Source organism: Falco cherrug, chromosome 2 (assembly GCF_023634085.1).
Source record: "Falco cherrug isolate bFalChe1 chromosome 2, bFalChe1.pri, whole genome shotgun sequence".
Classification (NCBI taxonomy): Eukaryota; Metazoa; Chordata; class Aves; order Falconiformes; family Falconidae; genus Falco; species Falco cherrug.
Window position 1 is genome coordinate 87,587,914 of NC_073698.1, and position 20,917 is coordinate 87,608,830.

Consider the following 20,917-nt stretch of genomic DNA (forward strand, 5'->3'; position numbering starts at 1 on the left):
ATTACCTGTTATTAGCTTCTAAGCTGACATGCTAATTCCTGTGGACATCAACCTCAGAAGGAAAGCAAAACTGACAAAGCAAACCTCACAGAATCTCACCACTATCTCAATGGTCCATCCTTGAGCATGATATCCTACAGATACCTAGCAGAGTCCTGAAGAACATATTAGAAGCTTGAACACCCCATCTAGAAGACCTCAAAAGTGCTCTTTTTACTTTTAAAACAAGGTTTACATTATAGATTAAAATGCTGTTGAAAAGCCAATTGTGACCAAGGAGATTTAGCTACAAATATTTTAGAGCTTATTATGGAAAAAATTATCCATTGATCCCATCTGAAACAGACAACATTCCTAACCACATCAGAACTTCTTTGCCTTTCCCCCCCTTCCCTGCACCCACCCCCCCCAATTTACATCAGTCTGCATAATACTACAGTTTTAAGTCATATATTGAAAATCCAGAGGCTAGGCATGTAGGTACAGATAATATTTTTATTAAAAAACTAGAATATTAAAAAATATAATGTGCAGAAATATTTACTCTATATATACAGGACATGCAGATAACTATAACATAAATTATACAATATTCAAGATAAGTAAGCTTCTGTTTGTGGAAGAATGGGAAAAATTTGTTGCTTAGGGACAGGAAAGTCTTCCTTAACGTAATAAGATACTCTTAACTAATTGTAAACCTGACCATGGTTACTTTTGAATTATAAAGCCCAGTAGAAATGGAATAGTTTCATGACAGTCCAGCTTAATTATTGCCTCCACTGAATTTGGGTTAACTCCTTAACAATTTGTTTTATTTTTCAGTACATCTCTTAAGTTATATACACTCTCCTCCAGGTGATCTGCTTCCCCACGTGACCTGACAGTGACAAAGATGACCTTCAACAAAGCACCCATTCAGCTAATAAAAGATATTGGGCTTCCTAACAAACCTTCCCTTGTCTGCATCTTTGAACAACCAGTGCTATAACAGTATCGCAAGTTACTACAATGTACATGATTTTTTTATTATTATTTTATTACTTATTCAATTAAGAGCTATAATAGATTTCTCAAATCAATAACTGGTATTGTTGTCCCCTTAAAAATTTTGAACAGAAGCTTTACTGAAACAATAATAACCAATGCTGTTAATACAGCTGTAGGCTCTTATTGTAGCTGGATACTTTATTGACATTATTGCTGAATTCCTATGATTATAAGGATGGGTCCTTTTGATTGAGATTAAAATTGTGTCATTTAAGATTCTTGTGCCTATTTCCTAATTAAAAGGAGTAATAAGAGTTCAGATTTCTATCCTATAAAAAATGTTTTTGATTTTGTAGTTCTTTAGGTTAGGTTTTTTCCAAAGGACAAATTATAATAATGCTTATTATTGACCTCTTACAGAAAGTTATATAAGCTAGTTAATGAAAACCTAAGCTTGTTACTCAATAATTAGTGACATTTATTGTTTCAATGAGGTATTCCAGTATGCTAGATATCTAGCAACTTAAAAACAGGTTTTAATAGTAGAAGTTTTATTGACAGTTAGCTACAGTTCATGGAATTAAAAAGAACGTATTTAATCTAATGATGAAAAGAACTATGAAATTTAAAGCATTTCTGAAAATTCTCTAAAATTCTTCCCAATCACACACTGTGTTTCAAAGGTCTTACTCTGGCGACTAATATATTAGAAAAATCACAACTGTGATTTAAACACCCACATTTTATATAATAAATTTTGAAGGTATTGCAATGAAATTAAACACCTTTATATGTCATCAAAATAAAAAGGGGGGGTCCATCAAGTTTTTATTTACATCAGGACTTATTTTCCACTAGCCTTTAACAGAAGAAATAAATTGCCTTAAGGAAAAGAAAGAAAAAAGCTTAGGTAAAAGAAAAACATATATAAATTAACAACTTATGCAGAAAGTTGAACTAATGGAATATTAAATTCTCTCCTTTAGTTTCATCATACACCTTTTTTAAGAAAAAAGTTAATTTAGTTGTTTTTATATATATTAATTTATATATATATATATATATTTTACTGCAGATGAGTTTTATCAATTGAGCCAGTTACCTCCTAACTCCTGTTGTGTGTTTTCTGGAGGGTTTTAGGGGGGTTTGAATTTTGAGGTCTACATCAGGCATAGTTTCTAATTCATTCATTAGCTCATCCTGAACTATGAGAGAATGTTTTTGTAATAGGTGAGCCGCAGCAGAAGGCAAGAGTCCAAAAGTATCTGAGTCGATGGCCCAGAGAATTTGTGCAAGCTCTGTCCCTGGAGGTTTTAAAAGACCCACATGGATAAAGCCCTGAGCAATCTGATCTGATCTCAGAGCTGACCTTTCTTAAAACTTGAGACTTCCAAAGGTCTCTTCCAACCTGAGTTATCCCACAAAAGATACCTGAAAAATCAAAAGTATTACTTGATTTAGCCAGCTTCAGCTCATGACTAAATCTTTGTGCAAACAAAACCACCAAAATTTGAAAACAAAATCTTCTATTGTAGTCAAAAAGCACTTCAATATTATTCTACTAACAACTGTAGCACAGTAAATCTACACCAGCCACATATCTCACATTTAGCTGCATTTCCTCACAGGCTTATCTTTAAGTCATGCTGTTTAACCATATCCTCATGAGAAAAGTATAAAGATGCATTCTGCAGAACAGCAATATGAGAAGCCACCTCTTTTTTATTATATGATAAATTATTCTTCTATAACCAACTCTTGCTGATATTTTCAAAATTTGATATATTCTGTTTAAAATTAGTATTTTGGGGAATATTTATATACAGTTAGCATCACTACACTATCTTTTTTCTGAAAAGTTTCTAAACAGTATTCCAATAGTTTACTTATGTGTCAGGTTAGTTTTCTCTATTTAATACCAATAAAAAGAAGCACAAGAAAGATGTGGACCTGTTAGAGTGGGTCCAGGGAGGGTCATGAAAATAGTCAAACAGCTCAAACACCTCCCCTTATGAAGAAAAGCTGAGTCAGCTGGAGTTGTTCAGCCTGGAAAAGAGAAAGCTCCAGGGAGACCTTGTTGTGCCTTTTCAGTACTTAAAGGGGGCTTACAAGAGAGAGAGAGAAATTTTTTTTACCAGGGTATGTAGTGACAGGGTAAGGGGCAATGGTTTTAAATTAAAAGAGGGTAGGTTTAGATTGGACATAAAGAAGAATCTTTTTATGATGAGGGTGGTGAGGCACTGGAACAGGTTGCCCAGAGAAGCTATGGATGCTCCATCCCTAGAAGTGTTCAAGGCCAGGCTGCATGGGGCTTTGAGGAACCTGGTCTAGTGGAAAGTATCCCTGCCCATGTCAGGGGAGTTGGACAAATGTGATCTTCAAAGGTGTCTTCCAACCCAAACCATTTTATGATTCTAGGATTCTAATTAAAACTAATATGTCTATTTCAATGAAAGTGCTGTGCATATGTATAAAACTTGGAAGCAGTAGCATACATAAATATATAAATCCTTTTAGTATGATGTATTAAAAGCTGTACAGTTTTCCACCAATAAACTCATATTTTTATATTCTATTTATTCTTATCTAAAAGTAGGTATAATCACAGTTGCAATCTTTCAAAATATTGAAAGATGTTTTCAACTTAATTAGGTTATAAAATATTGAGAGATCTTTTCAACTTCATTAGGCTGAAAATTGAAATACATTGAATAGGGAACAATGTGTTAATAAAAATTTCTTAACAAGTATTAGAAAAAAAATCTCAGGGTCAGTATGTGGACCTCTCTCATGTTAAGTAACCAACTATAAATGACCCTACTGAAGTTGTTATACTTTAAAAACTGTCTAATCTTAATAAAGAGATCAGATTTATTGCAGTAAAAGCAGACATAAGTAAAAAGGTTAACAGTGATTAAATGAGCACCTGTTACAGTAAACAACTAAATAACCAAAGATCTGTGAAAAAAAAAAAGAAAAATTTACTGTTGTCTGCAAAAAAAAAAAAAATAAAAGGTCAGCAATGACTGAAAAAATATTTATGTTTGTGAGCTCTCTTTCTCAGGATATTTGCTGTTTGTATATTTTATCCTTTTGTCCTAAATCTTGCTGTGTGAATTTTTGATACTCATGACCAAGTTCAGGACTGAAAGCTACACAGCATGCATAATTGATCAATAGGTATTAAGACTACTATTTTCCTATGTATTTTGAAAGGAAGATGCATCTTAAAGTGGAACTAACCAACACAAATATAAAATGTACAGTATAAAAAAATGTAATATTACACAAGAACCTGTCATGCCACTAAATTAGTAAAGTTATAAAATTAAAACCTTCAGTTTTAAAAGTAGCTAAAATTAAATAATTTGTGGTACATTAAATATTTCCTCCATTTTCACCTAATTCAAATAGAAATTATCAGCTCCCTATTTGTTTATTTTTCATATACATAGGCAACTTTATTCATATTTAGATTAGGTTATTAAGCAAGTCTGAGTCTTCCCCAGCAGGTATTACAAACTCTCCCCAAAATTAATAAAAAAAATACAGCACTGTATTACTTATATGAAAACTAACTGTATCCAAAAAGAAATCCAAATCCCAAAATTATCCACAAACACACAATAAAGTCTAGCAAGAAAGAAACAGGTGTTCAAGAAAGGGGGAAAAAGCAAGAAGTTCACCTTTGCCTTGACTGAAGTAAATATAGACAGAAATCACTCTCGCATGTGACTCAGCATTGAGAATTCATCACAGTAGTGAAGGACTGTGAAGCATACATAACACATTATTTGGTTCTTTAGAGTGTGGTGGAACTTGATGCTTGCCCTTTCCCATAATTGAGAGACAAGATTTAAAGTCTTCATACTAAATTTGGCCTAGAAATTCAGATCAGCAAATGGGAGAGAAAATAAAGAGCTATTTTCAAGGAACATATTAATATCAACCTAATAAAACATAAATTAAATTATTAATTGAAGGTAGAAAAAGAAATGAACTGCAACGATTTGAGGTGTAACAAAGCAGCCTTGATGTAAGAAAACAACTAGAGAATAAGATACTTCTAATATTATGTGGCACAGTGAGTCACAGTAAGATACTTCCAAGAGTTGCTATACATTACTAACCAGTGCAACTGCCTCTATGAGAAAACTAGATTCCTGTGATTTTCAGTTTAAATAAAACTAAAGTTCTGCTTGACAGAATTCAGAACTTGGACATAAAATCCTCAACAGTAATATTTTTGGGGAGGATGCTTTTTGCACTGTCTACAGATATGTAGGAAATTAAGTGCTGGAAACAGAGGCCTCTTTCTCTCTGTAGAACACGATGTCAATACCCTGAAGTTGATGAACACATCATGGCACAGAAAATCAGTGTTTTAAGTCCTTTCTCGAGTTTCTCAGCCTAGGACCATCTACCAATTCGCTTTTCAGTGATGGGCAACTACAGTACCTTGTTACATCTTTCACTTTGTGTATCAATACTGAAGGAAGGAAATGGGAAAAAGTCTTAAAAGTACTATGGAACATGCATTTCTTCCTCATCTAGCTTTTAGTGAAAGACTGAGTCATAGACAAGGACTAAACCCAACCAACCAAAAAATCAAGCCTCTTCTTTCCCCAAAGTTATTAATTCTGAACACTTAGCACAGGAGTTCAGTATTTTCTTTGGATCTCATGGCTCAGACTTACTAGAAAGGAAAATTTTAGATGTTTCAAATAAGTTAATAGTGCAAAAGCAACTCTGCTGAATGGTCTTGTTCAAGCACACTTTGAAATGAATTCTCCCACTGAAAACAATAGCATTTGTAGGTATTAGCTATTGTGAATCCTTCATGCAGCACCTACTCTAGATTTGTTATCAACAGCACAATTCTAACATAATTGTCTTCAATACCACATACAAAATATGCTGGCTTTGTATATGTATGAGAATAGCCTGACCTACTTTGAAATGCAGGTTTATTACAAATACATTACTAAACAGTGATAAAGTGAAAGAAAGTAATGACTGAATTAAGTAGTCCACCTAGTTAAATATGAATAAACTCAATTCTTTTAAGTTTACGCTGTACTACAGATAGCATGACACTAGCCAGATGATAGCAAGGACAGATGCTTTTTAGTGGAATCTTTCTGTGAAGGAGAGTGAACAGCTTCTCTAGGTACTATAAAAGTGTAGTCACATTGGAATTCAATCTCATCATTACATCCTAAAAATTATCCTCTGCTTTTTATAGCAGTTAAAGTTTCATTTTTTTAATTTTTTTTTTTTTTAGTGGAGGCAATGACCTCTTGCATTTTGATGTACTGTTGTAGTAAACTCTTACACCGATAAATATTTAGGTTGTTAAATGACACCCTGTTTAACTTATTTTTTGTTATTTCATTCTTTTTATAACATTGCACAGACTTCAAATAATTTAATGAGGAAATGTAAAAAAAAAAGTTCAGATAACAGATGGTGGGTATTTCAAGGGAATCAAAAAAATTTACTAATAGTCTGAACTGTGTTTGACATGTATTTGTTTTCTTTGAAAATTTTAGAAAAAGAACTAATAGGTGTTTTCTTATCTCAAATCTTTTATTTGAATTAATTTGAAGTGGGGTTTATGGAATACATTTCAAATATATATATAAATTATTAAAAATAAAAAATATAATCCATCCTGTTCTATCATTCCTAATAACCAGAAGTAATTTGTTCCTCCTCTCCTTGACATGACAGCTACTCTTCTCAATAAAAATGCATTTTCTGACAAACCTGGTTTCCCATGATTTTTTCCCAGAATTTGTGTCTATTTTAAGTTTCCTAGTTCATCTGCTAATAGTCCCATTTTGCTAAAACTTCACAGCAAGTAGTATACTATGAAATGAATGTATGCGTATTTGTAAACTTTGTACCTGCTGGCAAGTTTGCTCAATAATGGTTTCAAAAAATGTTTATTACCTAACTTGAAAATACTGTACTGACTCTTATTCAATTTCCTAAACAAATACGAAGTTTAATACTTGAATTTGTCTCTCAAATTATAAAAATATAAATTATATTTTAAAAACTGCCAATGGCAAAAATAGATCTATGATATGGAAATATGATTTTGTTGCAGAGTGCTTAGTGGCCTGGTGCAGTCAGCAGAATGAAGACAAGGCATCTTTTGGCCTCCAGAAGGCCCCTTGTGAAACCACAAGGTAGGCATTAGCTGATCCTAGAAAAGGCAGCTTGACTCCTTGTCATACGTGGCTCAGCCTGTTGGATCAGAAAGGGCTCAGTGTTTGACAGTATTGCTCCATGTTCTCCCTCCTCCTTTGCTGTGCTGCGCCCAGCCGATCACCTATGCAACAGCTTTACAGCATCTACAGAGGCTCCATGACCCCTAGGAAGGAATTGAGCATAACACAAATACCTATGCATTGCTCCTTACCCATTTCTGTTTTGCCTTCAGGATTCACTCTGAGTTATATGGCCGATGACATTCAGCAGAAAAACTGGAGTTTCAGACAAGCCAAACTTATACATGGAAAGAAAAACAAACAAACACACACACCACAACAAAACCAAAACACAAAACACCCCGGGATTAACAACAGCTTTACTTCAGGCTGCACTCTTCTAATCTGGACAACCCATTTATGTTGCTGTTTTTCTTGAAAGTAGTTCACTTTATGGCTTGCTTTTTAATATCCCAAGTTACTGTCTTTGTTCTACCTACTATGACAAACCTTATTAAAAAAAAAAAAAATCACAGTGAAATATATAAAAGTGCATGAAGGTAGCAAGCCTATTATTAGTCAATTACATTTCCCATAAGAAAATACTGTGTTTCTTGTATTATCAACTATTAACTGTGCTTAAGAATGAGGTGGGAAGGGAATGGTAAAACATCACGTACACTCATTTTTCCATGTAGCTTAATAAGTCTCCTTTATTGGCTTACGTTTCAATAGCATTTGAATACATTTGCAATCTCCAAGAAACAAATATTCTTACTGTGAATGAAACTGAAGATCCTGAACAGGTACCACGTAATTTTAACTAATGCTGCTTGTAGGTAGGTCAGATTTTCAAACCTGACATGACAACAGCTCCAGGTGTTTCCTTGGTAACGTAAGTCCACATTAGAGCAATTCAGAGCTACCGTCCTAAACATGCCACAATTTCCACTGGGAAATGAGGCAACCCATGATGACAGAGATTTTTAGGGAAGTTCTAATCTGAAAAATCGAGGGTCAAGGACTACCACATGTACATATAGCCTCTAAAAGATTTGTCTAAATTCCTTTAAAAAAATCATTTAAACAAAAGTCCTGAAGCTACTTAATTCAGCTGCACACAGTCCTGAGCAATCTGCTGTAGCTGACCACTGCTTGAACCCTTTGTTGTAGTATTATTTGATCTTAAGAGGTTCCTTCCAACCTAAAAAACTCCACAATTAAAAATGGAATTATCAGTTGGAACTATTTTAATTGGAAGTAAAATTGATTTAAAAGAGAATAAAAATTGCTCCTTTTCGCAAAGGATGAAAAAGAGTTATTCGTGGAAGTGGACTACTCTAAATGAATTTGCAGATCACTTCAACACAATTGTCTGCTTTGCACCTTTACACCCAACAGTTTCCTGAAACAAGTTAAGCATTCAGGGCAAGGCAATAAAATTACAGGAGCACTCATCTTTCAACTAACATAACTGTGTCATAATTTACCATTATAGCAGTCTAATAATTCTCCTTATAATTGCAAAAAACTGTTTTGAAAAAAACAGATAAGAAGAAAAATCTTAAAGTAAGAATAAACAATTTCCACTTTGCATTTGAAATAAAAACCTTAATAGCAAAACCAAGTCTGAGTAAGAATGGCTGAAGATTTCAGTACAGCAATCTAAAGAACGACCTCTTTTCATGCTAAATTGCTTCCCATATATCTGTGTATGCAGCGATGATAGCACTCTCTCCCTCCATCTTTCAGAAAGAAAAAGTCAGTATTTTAATCTAGGGTACATTTCATCAATTTTAATTTAAGTGTAACAACAAAACATATAATGGGCAAAACTTAATATCACAGCTCTTATTCCTACATTATAATATCTTTCACAACTGAGTACACTTAAGTAAAAAAGACAAATCTATCAGATGGCCGTTACTTGTCCTTGAGATTTTTTTTGTCTCCTTATTTCCCACTGTCATTATTCCACATAAAATTGACAGCACGATACTAAAATAAATAAATCTTCTGCAACAGCTATTTCTGGTCAAAGGTCACTTGTTCTTTTATATCTTCTAGGCCATTTGCCAACAGATGCCAACCAGTGAAACAACTGCTAACCATTCCCCAGGGAAAAAGGGGACTGTGGAACCAGAGTGTCATTCTAAACAGCTACTAAAACTCAATGACCAAACTATGTAAGGATATCTATTACTGCCTTTTGGCTTTATATTTTGTTTTGGCTCCTTTACTACCATTAGTCATTTCTTAATATGTATTGCACACTATAAAACATCGACCCTTTGCTACCACATTGTCTTTTCACATACTGAGGTATTATTCACCATCTCCCAGGACTCTGAAAAGTATCAGTATGGATCCTAGCAACAACAAAAGGTCATATAACTATTTTTAAAATGCCAGCCATCCTGTTCATAAATGCACACAGGACAAGTAACAGTGACTGCATTTATAGCGTCTCCAAAATAAGTCATGTGTCACAAAGGATTTATGCTTGTGATGCAATCATTCCTTATTGCTCAAACCCTCTAGTGGCACAGAAATGTGTTTCTTTCTTTATAATATAGTCCCCACCCCCACTATAATCAACAATCTCCATCACCGCTGTTCATCTGACATATTGAATAGTGTCCTTAGCTTGAAAAAATAAGAGTAGACACCACTGAAGCTGAACCATCCCCATGGCCAAGCATCTGTTTAAGCTCACTAACAAAAACTAGTGTTCTTTCCAAGAAGATTATTCTTTAGGGTTTTTCAAAGGAAAACTACATTGAAAATTACTCCATAGCAATGCAACACATACAACATTCTGTACCTAAAGAAACATACAGTATTGTATAGGATTATTTCTTTAAAGAAAAATACCTGATTCCCATATACAGTTGGCATAAAAAAAAAAAAAAATGGGTTCAAAGACATATACTGAAGGAACCCTCTAATTTCCTGAATATGCAGAATGTTACTAAATAAGTTAACTTTCTTCCTGTATTCCTTGAGCCACTAAGAGCAAGTCATGCCTATTCTCTTAACAACAATCAGGTGGGCTTTTTCCTTCATAAATTAAGACAGTGAGGATCATATCAAATCTGGCATAAATGGTTTTGCCAGAATTGGCTGCAATATGGGGCTATTGGATACTTTCGTTGCCTAAATATTGTGCTTAAGGACACTAATTGTATTTTTTTAATGTCCTGGTGTTGTGTACAAATAGCAGGCCATAAAACTTTTCTGTGGGCTATATTAATTCCAGGAGGCCTCATGGTTCTTTCAGATAGATACCAAAAAGTTTAGGACAGAGAGTGAGTGTGTTGAAGGAGACAGAGCATTTACATAGTCTTCACATCTATCGATCATCTAGATCTCCCTCCCAGCAGGCGTAAGCAACCACTCATCTTAGTTGACCCCATTACTATATATTCAAGGGTATTGTTCTTGAAGATTTCGTATCTTTAAAATAAATCTGCAAATAAGCAAGCAAATAACACCCTCCCCCACTGATACACACTATACAAGGTTTATACCTTGTAATTAGGCAAAATCCGAGAAAATGTATACACCCAGTTAATTAATTCTTCAACTATGAAGAGAAGTTTTTAAAACTGAAAATAAAACATTGATTTCTACTACATGATAAAATGAGGAGGAACAAACATCTTTAACAAAAAAAGGTGCAAAAAGTAAACTAAACCATCTTTTATTCTTAGGATAAAAAGCAGAAGTATATTAGTGTTAATAAAATCAATATGGAATGAATTAATAATCAAGACATAAGAAAATTGCTTGAGAATGAGCAACACTGATTCCTGTTTATCTCTATGTGGGCTTAACTGTAAATGTTTCTCCTCATCATTCCCTCTCTTCTCCCTCAAAATGAAACAGGTTTCACAGTTTTCCCCATTCAGTCCCACAGCTATCACCATAAACAAGGCTGCATATTTATATGCCAATTCAAGATGAGTTTTTTGAAACAATTCTCATATGAAATAAGGTTCATTTCTTAACCAGGTCATGATGAAAAAATATTCCCATCCCCCCAGTGCAATAAGTAAGGTATATAAGTCTTTGCTTAGAACTTTTTCACTATACTTTTGCTTGTATACTTTGCTTTTGCTTTCATAGTAATAACAGTAGTCTTAATTGTTCCAGCTTAAAAAAATCCTTGTTCATAGAAACTAATCTTAAACACCAGATAGAGATAGATAAACTCTAAATATTTCAGGTTTGTGTAAACACCAAAGAATCCACAAGCCTCATCAATTAATAATGGAAAACTAACATTCTGTGACACAGTGAAAACAATAGCTAGGGATCATTAATATAAATTGACATAAACTCCTATGGCTTATGAGAAGTATATCCTTTAATTGTTGTAAATGCTTTGCTCCAAGCTCAGTGTACTTGGGGTACTGCATATGCAAGTGTTCTTCCCATAAATTGTATAAGAAAAAGAACAACAGAGACATTCATTTATTTTTTGAACCATCTGATTATTATTCAATGCATATCAGACCCAATATGACATTCATCAACTAATTTCCTTTTGACAACAATCCAAAAGGAAAATACATAGGCAATCAAAACACAGGCAGAATGAAAAAGATAATGGAACCACTGAAGGAGAGACACTAAGAAGAATGGGTTCATTTATAGAGTACTACGCAATTACGACACCAAGTCTCACCCAGAAGGGTTATAAAACATAAATAAATAAATAAAAACTACAAAAACTGAAATACTGGGTACCAGAGCTCTGCTAAGCCTCCACACGTATTTGTGTGCAATTTCTCAAAACTTTTTTGCCACATAAACTGCCTCTAGATATATGTTCTTTAAAATAGTGACAATTAAATTATTAAGTAAACTAACTTAAAAAATTCTTCCTACCTGAAAAGAATTCTCAAACTGTCTTGACTTCTGTAGATACATTCCTTACATATAGCAGGGGTAATAGTTTTCATTCCATTGATTTTTTTTTTTATTTTTAAATAAACTTTTGAGTTCTCATTATGACATTTGTCATGAGACATAAAATCTTGGCTTTGCTGTTATTAAGGCCTACTTTAAACAGATCAATTAACTGAACAGTTACAAGAAACATTTTTGAAAAAGAAAAACTGGCCTCTTTGTGCAGAGATATCCTTTATATATCTGATATTATTCTCTAAAATATTCTTACATGAGAAATAATTCAGAAAAATCAATAGAGGGCCCTAATTTAAAAAAAAAAAATCTGCTTATAGCTCTGAAAAAGTATGGAATTTGTCAAACAGAATAACTACCTGAGACTTTTTGTATATATTTCCAGTCTGTTCCTCAAAATTCCACTAGTTTTATAACAAACCCCCCAAAAAATTATCTTAAATTACATTTACCTAATTAAGATTCAAAATTAGCTCCTACAAAACAAACTAAAATTCAGAAATACCAACATCATAACGTCAAAGCTCTTCCTTTTTTCCTAATGTTGATCTTCCATACAAGTACAACTAGAACTACTCACATTCACTCATAATAACTGAAGTATAGAAATACTAGACATTAAAAAGAGAAGCAGTCTTCTGCTACATGACAGAATACATCTATAGACCTCAGTCTCATCATATGAAAGATCTCTTACAAATCCTATTAACCCATCATTGGATTGTCCTTCAAGTTGAATTATTCCATCATAGAATAAATTTGACCTAGAAAAGAGAATTTCCATTCACAAGAGCAGAATTGAACACAGATTATTAATTAAATTATAATGCATAATAATCTGTAGAAAAACAGAGAACTAGAGACAGTAATAAAAACTCTCACCTTTTTTGATACAAGGCAACACCAGATTGCTATTAGGCATTGTGAGTGTATAAAATGCCACTACACTAATACTGTCTAATTACACTGATGAAGTCATAGTTCTTTATGTAATAAAATATTTTGTCATACATTTGCCCCCAATTGTCCCTTTTAACAGATTTGTTTTTTAACAAAAACCCCCACCTCCCTTTCCTTTGTCTATTCAGCATCCTTGGAAAATACCACCAGATGGCAATGCAGTACACAAGTATTTTACCTAACATACTTGTTATAGGGGGGAAAAAAATCTGTATGAATCAGCATGATGCCCTTTCCTAACGTACTTCCTCTTTGATGAATATTAAATAATTCATAATAATAATATATTCTGTATTCACCACGTCAGTCATCAAATACTACTCAACTTGAGAAGAATAGACTTTAAGAAACCTAAATTTCTAAGGATGTGAAACCATGTCAGTTCAAACTAACAGGATAATTTCAGGAAAAATCACTGAAAGGAAATCATTTAGAAATGCATGACCAGAAAGTTCTCAAAATACCATCAAGGACTTTGCTGAGCAACAGACACTCAGTGGACTATACAAAAAGTAAATCTATGCATGTTTTAGGCATTGCTTAAATTTATATGAAGTTTGGTGTCATGCTAAAAACCAGGCATTATTTCCTATGTTTTTAAGGTTCAAGCCAACTCCAGTAAAACCATGTGCTGAATGAATCAGAATATATAGGTTTAAAGTATTTATTCTTCCTTTGCAGCAAGCAGGACATGGTGACCAGAGGAACTGTTTCATGAAGCAAGATGCTCTGAGACATTTCAAAAAGCCGACAGAGTCAGCATCCTGTTTAAGAGATCATATCTGATATCCATTATGTGCTAAATGAAAGTTCATCTTTGCAGTTACTGTTGCAGGCTCTGAAGACTCTCCAGAAGTCCATGGGGACTTCACTGAATACCTAAAATAACCAGTCGACAACCATTACGTCTACTTCGAAGTCAGTGATTGGAACTGCAAAAGTTAAGAAAAAAGATCTTTTCTTTCTTGCTTGAGAAAGTATTACAACTTATAGGTGTTGTGCATTCAGCTACAATTGATAGGAAAAGTTTAGGTGTGCTTATGTCTAATTCAGTTTTTGCATATGTGGATAGAGTAAGAAGTTTCTTGCATCATTTGTATTTATTAACAGAATTGTTAATGGAAATGCTTATCCAGCCATTCTTATGTAACAAATACAGATACTACATGCTCTAAACGTAAAATAAATCCATTATGTGTTAAAAGAGTAATTTGAAACTGTTCACTGTATTATATATATGATTTAAAATATTAACTGGGGAGCAGGGGGGAAAGATGTATCTTCTGTCAAACAGAAACAGAATCATACAAGATAAAGCATTAAAGAGGTACGTCACACAGCTGTGAGCAAGCTAATTTAAAGCACATCTTCCTGGTAATGTAATAAATATTTGATTAATACTCTTCCCTTTATACCCTATGTTATTATATTCAACTGATGAATAGCATACAGTGGTAGAAAGATTCAAGGACTGCCTTTAAGTAATGTCATTTAAGTGATTTGCATAATGACAGCTCTCATGATGAGACATTTAATCCAACACAGCACAGCCTAAGCTTTCTCTTGCAATGTTTTTTCAACCTGCTTTTCAATCAACACAGACAAGAATACTACATTGTCCCTAATTGTTTACACATATAGTTGTTTGATATAACTTCAGTCTTGAAAGCCAGAATTTTTATTATTTTATTAGAAATAAAATGAGAATTTGAGCCTACAAATTATTGCACATTTTTGGCATGCTGTGAATCCTCACTGACTTTCTGAAAGTAGGTTTTCATGTTCTTGACAAATCAGAGAACTGGTTGGAAATTTATTTCTAGCAGATGGAGAAACTCATACTTTTATTAATCACAATCTTTTTAGCTGATAAAAAACCCTTTAAAAGAAGAGGGCTGAAGAACTCTGGCAGGAAAAGAACAACTGACAGTATAGAAATTACGTATTTCCAAAAATAAATCTCTTTTTAACATAAAAACCTGAAGTTAAATATATAAAGAACACAAGATTTCCGTTTTCACGTTTGGTATTTAGGAATAAGTCAACAAAAGGGAATTAGAAGGAATAAGTCATAATTAGGATAATTATTTAGCATATTAATGCAAGAACTTTTAATACATTACTTTGTAACAGAGAAGGAAGTACACAAAGCAACACGTCTAAAAGGCAGATACTACTAATCCGTATTTATAATCATAACATCTCATGAATATAAAAATATGCCAATATCTTTATTTTGCTATTCATTTTACTTAAACATTGACATTTCAAGGATGAAGTCAACTCACAAATAGAAATGACTAAAGAGATGCAAACCACGTCCTCACCATCCTCTGCCTCTGGTTAACATGTTCACATAAAATTAAAGTTCCATTTTCCAAGCTGATTTTTTTCCCTACTACTAATTATGTTGCATTAGTTGTAGGAAAACATTTTTACTTTCACAGCAGAAATAAGCAAATCTTGTTTTGTTAAAACTTCTGTTAAAATAAATACTGTTTTCTTTGTAGAAACTCTTCAGGACTGTAAAATAGGCCTCCCAAGCACCCAAGGGAGGAAAAAGCAAAGCAAAGCAAAGCAAACCAAAGAACATCAGCACAAACAAGCCAAGCAGCATCACGTGTGTTATTACATTCCACCTACTTCTGTGGAAGTTTTTCAAGTCTGAAGTCACTAAACCACATGACCAAAGGCAGCAAGATCTGAGATTTCAGTACATCAGAGATTTTTCCTTTGCACATACAGTATGACTAAGAGCCCTCTTGGTGATACAGCTAATTGAAGCTGTAAACAGGATAAGCAGATCTGAATGCAAAAATACCAAGAACCCCATATTACAGTAAGGTATGATCCAAAGATTTCCAGAGTGTTGGGTTGGTTTTTTTTTCCTTTTTATTACAGCATCAGGATGAACATATTCTGTACATGTTAAAAAGTATCGTATGCTCTTTCTTCTGCTGGACAGCAATTATATTATTTTCCCAAACAAAAATTAAAATGTATATTTACCTCTTTTCCTGGCATTGGCTCATCAGAGGAAGAGGATACAGGCAAAAACAATGAAATAAAATGTGAAGACAACGCAAGTTCTTATTATTGTCACATTCAAGTAACAGGTATGTGATGATTGGCTAGTTTTTACAATTCCTTAAAAATGTATGTCAGTTACTTTAAGATGGTCAATAATTTTTAAAGTTAATTTGGATTAAGGGGCCTTGACTTCAAGCTTACAAGTATTACATCTTAATCAAAGAGAACAGGCTCACCCAGACAATAGATATCAAAGGATATCTATTATAAATACCTAGGCTTTAATATCATATTACAAACACATCAACCCATCACAAACTCTTTTGCTCTGCACAGAATCCATATATTCCAGTTTTCTTGAGTTTAAATAACCCTAAATGTATTTTAATCTCAAGTCTTGGTTGAGAAACACCTTACTTTCTACTAATATTTCTACTTGTGATATTGTAATATTTCTACTTATTTGCCTTCCTTCCATCTACATTTCCAGTCATTAAAATATTGGAGACATAATCAGTGTCACAATCCTTTTACAAATATAATCCATTGAAAAGAGAAGAGAAGATTTAAGCTGTTGCCCAAAATGTATAAAGACCTCCCTAAGCACCAGTTTACAGCAACTACCAACGACTTCCAGTTGGAAATAGATTTTTTAAAATAATAATGGAAAAATAAAATAAAATAAAAAATTGGAGCCAGACTTCTGGGACAGTACAATAAAAGCTCCCCAAAACACTCCAAAAGGAAAATGACTAGTAACAACAAACTTAATCAATTAATTCCATCAACATGGAATTAAGACTTGTTATGGATTTAGTGCCCTTTAGTGCCACAGAGCAACACAGTTTGCAGAAGTAGTATCGTATAATTTTTTTTTTTTTCATTAATCAATGAAAAGTAAAAGAGAGGAAAATTAGAATTTCAGGGTGACAGACCTCTCCGTATTGGTGTTCCCTTTATTTACATATGAAGCTAATTCATCTATAGTAACAGTATGAAAGATGATTGGTAAACATGGCATCCTCTGCTTGGTTTTTAAAAAACTGCCTGTATTTTCTGTGCTGAATTAAACTCTTCCACCATGTATCAGGTAGCCCTTTCAAAACCACATTTTTCTAGTTCACTTTTCATGGTTATTAAATTTAATGTGCTTGATCTACTTGTTGTATTACAAAAATCAGTAGTCTAAACCAAAACTGCATGATCTTCACTTCTAAGAGATGATTCACCATGAAGTACATAGTCATAGTCAAACAGATAAATCTAGTAGCTCATACTATCAACACTGATTGCACAAAGTCTTTTGAATAAGTTGAATAGTTCCGGGAATAACTTTTCTTCAGCAGATGAATGGTTACATTGATTTCACATTACATATCTGATTTTAACATTTCTGGGTTTTTTCATCACGTTCTCATGACACAATATAGTCTAAAAGTATATAGAAGCTACTAACTTTGCTGCAGAATTTGAAATGCTCTTAACTATGTTCCAAACCACCATAACAACACCTTAGTATATATTTGGAAATATTAAGCACTTCGTTCCAAACCACGTTGTAACCACAAAGATAAAGATTTACTTACCTGATCCCCTTTTGGTCACAACCTTCAAGCTCTGAGTTAGAGTAGCATACAAGAGAATCAAGTTGGGAATAGGAGCTTTCATCTTCTGTCTTTCTGTAGCAGCTTCCTAGTGTACCAAAAAGAAGAAAGAAACATTGATTTTATATTAGTGCTGAAAAAAACTTGAAGTAATTAATCACAATATTGACATTGCAGAAAAGGTGAATACAGTGTTTATGAGCAATTTAATGCACCAAACCTGATCTATTATTCCTTTTTTAAAAAAAAAAAAAAAAAAAAAGAAAGAAGGAAAAGTTAAACTAAAATCACCATAAAACAAACACATACACACACTACATTTAACCCTGGAGCTTAAGTTTCAACTTGGTCTACACATTGAAATGTCACTGGGTCTTTGGAACAACTTTGATCAATTTATTCTATGGAAGTGTGATCTTTTCACTAAACCTGAAAAATAACATCTAGTTCTTTCTTTTTAGCACGTAATCTATTCCTGCTCCCTCCCCTCCAACAGGAAAAAGAAAATAATGGTCTTTTTCATTACTTTTGCTTCCATTTATTAATGCAACAGATTGAGCACAAGAATCACAATGCAATGAACAATTAATTAAAAACAAATCTGGTCATCTTTTTGGGAACAGCGAAAAAGGAAACATAAAGAGTGCACCAGAGGAATCAGCAGAGGCTCCTGTAAAACTTCCTTTTAGATGAGCTCAAATTCCCCAAGCATGTCCAAGCTAACAAATTTGCTGAACTACATCAGAAGAGAATGTTATTGGGATGGGAGTGAGGTGGATCACAGATGGCTCAACCTTCACCTCTGAGATGCAGATAAAAGTTCTGCATTTCTATTACTTGTGTCCCCTGGGGATTAAGTGGTGGGAACAGCTGGTGAAAGCAGGGACTAAACATTCCATTTATTCCCCATATAATGATGAGGGTGTCATCTAGTCATGATGATTATCAGCATTGTTCTGGAATGGTTGATAGGACTAACATCTTACATTTCAATGTGTAAAAAATGAAAAGGGACGCCAAATCTCCTGATTAGTCAAGCTAGACGGTAGAGTCTATCTATGTTATCTATAGTCATTATAGTATTTTATGAAAAAATGTCCTTATCTAATGGGGAGGGGGAGCTGTGATCAATGGTTCTTTAGTATTATTATTAAAGACCCAGATTAAGTCAATGTGGTTTTGATTCTGTTAATCACAGCACTGGACAGCAACTGAAAAAAATCTAAAAAAGAAACCACATAGTACAAGCTTTGATTTCATGTGAGACCATGGTTCTTCTGCACTTTCATTTATAGTCAGGTTACTGAGTACCCAAGACATTTTTAAAAGCAGTATCTTAAAATATATTCATCTCCAAAAAGAACAGGTTAGAAATAAGAAATAATGGGGGTGTAAAAGAGCACATTGTGGGAAGAATTATTTAAGTAATGATGACTTCATATAGAATCCATTTTATACCTTTACATTTCAAGGCATTTAAGAACTAAGCACAAACCTACTGCATGCATGATTATGACTTTATTAAAAATGAGGGAGTGACAGAGTTTGCTGACATCGGTTTGTGATATCTTATTTTTTATAACTGTTTATACACACAGAGAAACACACAAGCATTAATAGGTTTGTTCAGTCATTGGCTGTGAATGAACTTTAGTATTTTAGCATCACGGATGAAGGACTATCATATACCTACATTCACATTAAACTTCAGAAAGGTTATGCAATAAACTGCTTATCAACACAGAAATTTAAAATATGAAATCTATGATTACTGTGAGATAAATTATGTGCAATGCTAACATTTTTAACTGAGTTTAAAATTTAACTAAGTACTATGACCACTGGCAGTTATAAATACCATAGATCCTTAGAATTTTAGAAGCTATAAATGTAGGTTAACTTTCTAGGATCACAGTGAATAGGTATCACAAGATGCTATGCCACATTTTACTGCAGACCTGAGTCAAGCTTTTCAAAATCAAAATCTTATTTCTCAGTCACTGCACTAACTGATGCCATGGGAAATCCTGAGGCTGATATCTTCAATGAGAGTCAGCTTCTTGCTTTATGTGAACCTGATATATACTGTCCAAAGAACCACAGGAACTTACTATGCAATTACAAATTCACTACATCGGTCATCCATAATGACTGTGAAAACAGGTCCAAACACATCCTTTTTGACCATACATCAAAATATTATATTTCTGATTACTGTGAAATAAGTGTAAATATAAACATACATGCATACATTTGCATATATGTATGTATGTATTCATACATATCTTTGTAGGAAAACCGTGCGTTAGCTATAAAGAAAGCCTCACTAAATACAAGAACATCAGGAAGAAACAGTACAGTCAACTTATTTCTTCTGTTGGTCCATGCATATATCACTCGCTTGTTGTCAAGTTAACAAGAGCCACCATATTTATTACAATGGTGGAGCAAGGATTGCATTTTAAACATGTGATGCCACTGTGGAAGCCATTCTTACATACATTTATTCCCAGAGATTCTGGTCTAGCTTAAAGGTATAAGAAAAATTGACTGCTGCCTACATTGCTTGTGGTAAATCCCTAGAAGGTAGCCAGCTACTACTGTCTTTGGGATATGAAAAAGCACTTACTGCTAGGAGAAGGAAAAAAAAAAAAAAAAAAAAAAAAAAAAAAGGAGGGTGGCTCCCAGCAGCAGCCATTGCCTCCTTGCAGCAATATGAGCAACACATAAGATCTCACATGGGCTCTCCCCAGAGTTCCCCAGCCCTTCTCTTTTGTTTCCACTCCCTTTTCTCCTTTTCTGCAGGAAGAGAAGTTTCCCTGATGTGTTCTTCATTTTAAAAATCAAAAGCTCAAACAAAGAAAATGGAAAGAGTTAAAGATCTGTATAGTGTAGCTGGTGCCTAGAAAGATAACAAGGTCTTAAAATAAAAAGATTAGTCAGGATGAGTTTGGTACAATGCTCTGGGTGATGCTGTGTGTTCAGACAGGAATGTACTCTGAATAATTAGAAAAGATAAGGTGGGCAACTGAAGGAGATAAGGAGACCATCAAGTCAGGAAATTGTTGAACAAAGAAAATTGAAAGGTCTGCTCCATCTAGATCCCACTTATTGTGAATGGAATGATCAGGTGTCAAAATCAAATGAGTATGTATGTAAAGATGTTGTGTAACCTCTCAGGAAAACTGT

At 33.6% G+C, this 20,917-nt stretch overlaps 1 protein-coding gene across 1 annotated transcript in view; it reads right to left on the bottom strand.

Moving 5' to 3' along the window:
- IL1RAPL1 (interleukin 1 receptor accessory protein like 1) overlaps positions 1-20,917 on the bottom strand; it is a 766,332-nt gene that overhangs the window by 661,612 nt on the left and 83,803 nt on the right. Inside the window, exon 2 of the mRNA XM_055702973.1 lies at positions 17,711-17,816. Coding sequence (XP_055558948.1) covers positions 17,711-17,792 — 82 coding nt within the window. The 5' untranslated portion in view covers positions 17,793-17,816. The remainder of the gene's footprint in view (positions 1-17,710; positions 17,817-20,917) is intronic.